The 3,019-nt window shown below is 46.9% G+C and overlaps 1 protein-coding gene across 1 annotated transcript in view; it reads left to right on the top strand.

The window, feature by feature from the left end:
* Window positions 1-1,912: 1,912 nt before the first annotated feature.
* Window positions 1,913-3,019, top strand: part of TXNRD3 (thioredoxin reductase 3) — a 43,866-nt gene continuing 42,759 nt past the window's right edge. Inside the window, exon 1 of the mRNA XM_019504927.1 lies at window positions 1,913-2,124. Within this exon, the coding sequence (XP_019360472.1) occupies window positions 2,002-2,124 (123 nt within the window). The 5' untranslated portion in view covers window positions 1,913-2,001. The remainder of the gene's footprint in view (window positions 2,125-3,019) is intronic.

The raw sequence follows: 3,019 nt of genomic DNA, 5'->3' as shown, positions 1-3,019 counted from the left end.
CATCCAGCCCCCAGGCCGCATTTTGCCCACCCCTGATTTAGTTGGTCTAATAAAAGATACCACATTTACCCAAAGAACCTTGTCTGTCAGGTGTTTATTGAGCCATTTTTACACTATCAAAAAATCCAGTGGTCTGTCTGAGCCTGTCGCCCCCCAGGGTTAGCACAGTTAAAGCATGTCACTTTTTGTAGCCAACAGCATGTAAGCGAGCCCCAAGGCTAGCAGTGACTTCCCAGCAAGAACAAGGTGCCCATTTGGAGCTTGTTTGATTGGGAGCAGCCTTCAGCCCAAGCATGAACTCACACCTCTGGAGCCATCATAAAAAAATTGCCAAAATTCCTCTGCCACCATACCCATGCTTCATTTTATGAACAAAAAGACTTCCACTGTTCTGTGTCCAGGATTGCACTGTCTTATCTAGCTTCTTGTTTCCCCCCCATCCCAGCTTGTTAATAAATCATAGCAGTCAGGACACATAATAATTGTAATGTTAGACTCTGCCTGCAGATGGCGGCTTCTCCCAATTTTTCTCATTCTGTAGTATTAAAAAAATGACTCAACTGCAGCATCTGACATCTTGTGCAGGGCCTTCTTGACATCATCTCCTTCTAGATATTGATAAAGTGACTTATCTTCCTGGATTTTCTGGGAGACTCATAAATTCTGAGGCTGCATCCCTGAGCCTCCCAGAAGTGGGATTTTCATCCCAAAATTTAAAAATTGGCCCTGGGGCCAGGAAGCATCTTTGTCAGGGCCAGCATGTGCGAGCTCACCATTGAACCCGGCTGCAAACTGACTGCCCATTTCTGTCAATGCCAAGGCTGCTCATAACGGAGCATGGGGATTGGTGTCCCAGATTTTACTAAATGGAAGCTGATTGTGTTAGATATTCAGTGGAATTCGTGGGATGAGTTAGGCAATTTTGCAATTTGCTGTCAAACAAAAGATCGAGCAAATGCATATGGCTTCCTCTACCTGAAGAAGGGGGGTTGTACCTGACAAGATTTTTCCAACTATTTTAGTTGATCTCATAAAAGATATTGGATCTACCCAAACAACCTTGTCTGTGGTGAATGATCCTAGCTAGGTTGATTATTTAGATCAACCGCCCTACTGCGAAGAGGTTACACATTGCACATAGTCGTCAGCGGCCCTTCAATACGAGGTGGCAGGAAGGAAGATGAATTATTGATTACCAGACAAGGTTCTTTGGGTAAATCTGATATCTTTTATTAGACCAACTGAAATAGCTGGAAAAAAAGTGTATCAAGCTTTTGGGTTTAAAAACCCTTCGTCAGGCTGAGGAAGCATCTGCAGCTGGCGTGTGCTCTTCCAGGATGGAATGAAAAGTAAAGCAGCCAGAGGCCGGGCTGGTCTGCATGCAAGACAGGCAGTCAGTGATTACCAGTCATTTTTTAAATTATTTTATTTAAAATAAATAAAACGTTTTATTTATATATTTTTTAAATGATTTTTTAATGATTGACGACCAGTCATCATAACTACTGTTCTAATAACTTGTTGTTATTATTATAATTATTATTATTGATCTATTCTCCTTGATTCACGTGCAGCTCCCAGCTCCTATGCTCAGGCTCCCCTTTCCCGCGCAGAGCCGGACTGGTCACATGGCGCACCCCCCCCCACCCCCACCAGCCCCCAAGACGCTGCTGCGCATGCGCCCTCCCCCATCCTTGGACTGGCCCAAATTTTCCTTCCGGGGGGTAGCGAGTGATTTACCAACGTGAGAAAGCGTTGCTGGAGAGTGGACTCTTCCTCCCAGCCCCGTTCCCAGGGGCGTGTAACCAATGGGAGGGAGAGGAGCACCCCTACGTGTTTCCAAATGGACTCTTCCACCCGGAAGGGAAGGGGCGGGGCGAGGCGGTTACGCTGGCTGGCTGGCGGGAGCGGGAGTCGTGCGGACTGCGGTGTTGCATCCGAGTGCGCGGCCCGGCCTGGCCCGACCCGTCCAGACTAGACCCGACCCGACCCGACCAGACCATGCCGCCGCCGGGACAAACGCGGCTACCGGACTGGGACGGGCTGAAGCTGCGCGTGCGGTCGCTGGTCGGTTCCCACCGCGTCCTGGTCTTCAGCAAGAGCTACTGCCCCTACTGCCTACGGGTGAGGCAGGGACTTGGGCCTGACGTCGGCGAGGCGGGGCGGGGTGGGGTACGGACGTATGTCTCTCTCCATATCTACCACGCGCACAGATGTGTGTGTCAATGTGTGTATAGTATAGAGGTAGCCCATGCCACACAGGTGTAGACCTGTGTATGTGGATAAAGATTATGGTGTGTATATAGATGTGTGTGTATATGTCTGTCTATAGCATGAGCTTGTGCGCACAAACCATAAGCTTTCTACACATACGTGGGTATATACTGACGTAGTATGAACTCTGCAGGTTTCCCATGCTTTACGCTGGTCGTGTAGGTGTGGATTTGCTCCTATGCAATGACCCTTTTTCTACCAAAAATTCATGAGATTGAGGTATCCAGGTTGTCGCCATGTTGGTTTAGAGTAGGCCATTCTATCCAGTCTGTGGGACTCCTTGAAATTTTAGAAAATTAATATTTATCTGCCCCGGCTGCCTGTCATGCGGCCCTCGATGGCTTGCCAAAACTCAGTAACCGGCCCTCTGCCTGAGATAACTGCCTGCTTCTGGCCTAGAGGAAAAGGCAATCGGGACTTGTAGTAGAGATCTCTTATTAAACCAACAGGACTTTCTCAAAAAAAGTCTTTAATTGCAAGCTTTCACTCACAAACGCCCTTCATCAGGCATCAGAGAAAAGATTGTAGAAGTTCTCCTGGGTAGAAATGAAAGTCCATATTTCATAGGCTTTCATAGAGAAGTCAATAAAAGATATCATTTCTACTATTGACTCCTCTGTGAAATCCTATGAAATATGAACTTTCATTTCTACCCAGGAGAACTTTTACAATCTTTTCTCAATGCCTGATGAAGGGTGTTTGTACCTGAAAGCTTGCAGTTAAAGACTTTTTTTTTTTTTTTTTT

This window comes from Gavialis gangeticus, unplaced genomic scaffold, assembly GCF_001723915.1.
Source record: "Gavialis gangeticus isolate Ggan-Ray unplaced genomic scaffold, GavGan_comp1, whole genome shotgun sequence".
NCBI classification, from domain to species: domain Eukaryota; kingdom Metazoa; phylum Chordata; order Crocodylia; family Gavialidae; genus Gavialis; species Gavialis gangeticus.
The sequence above is the reverse complement of the archived record's forward strand: the minus strand, read 5'-3'. Positions and strand labels throughout refer to the sequence as shown.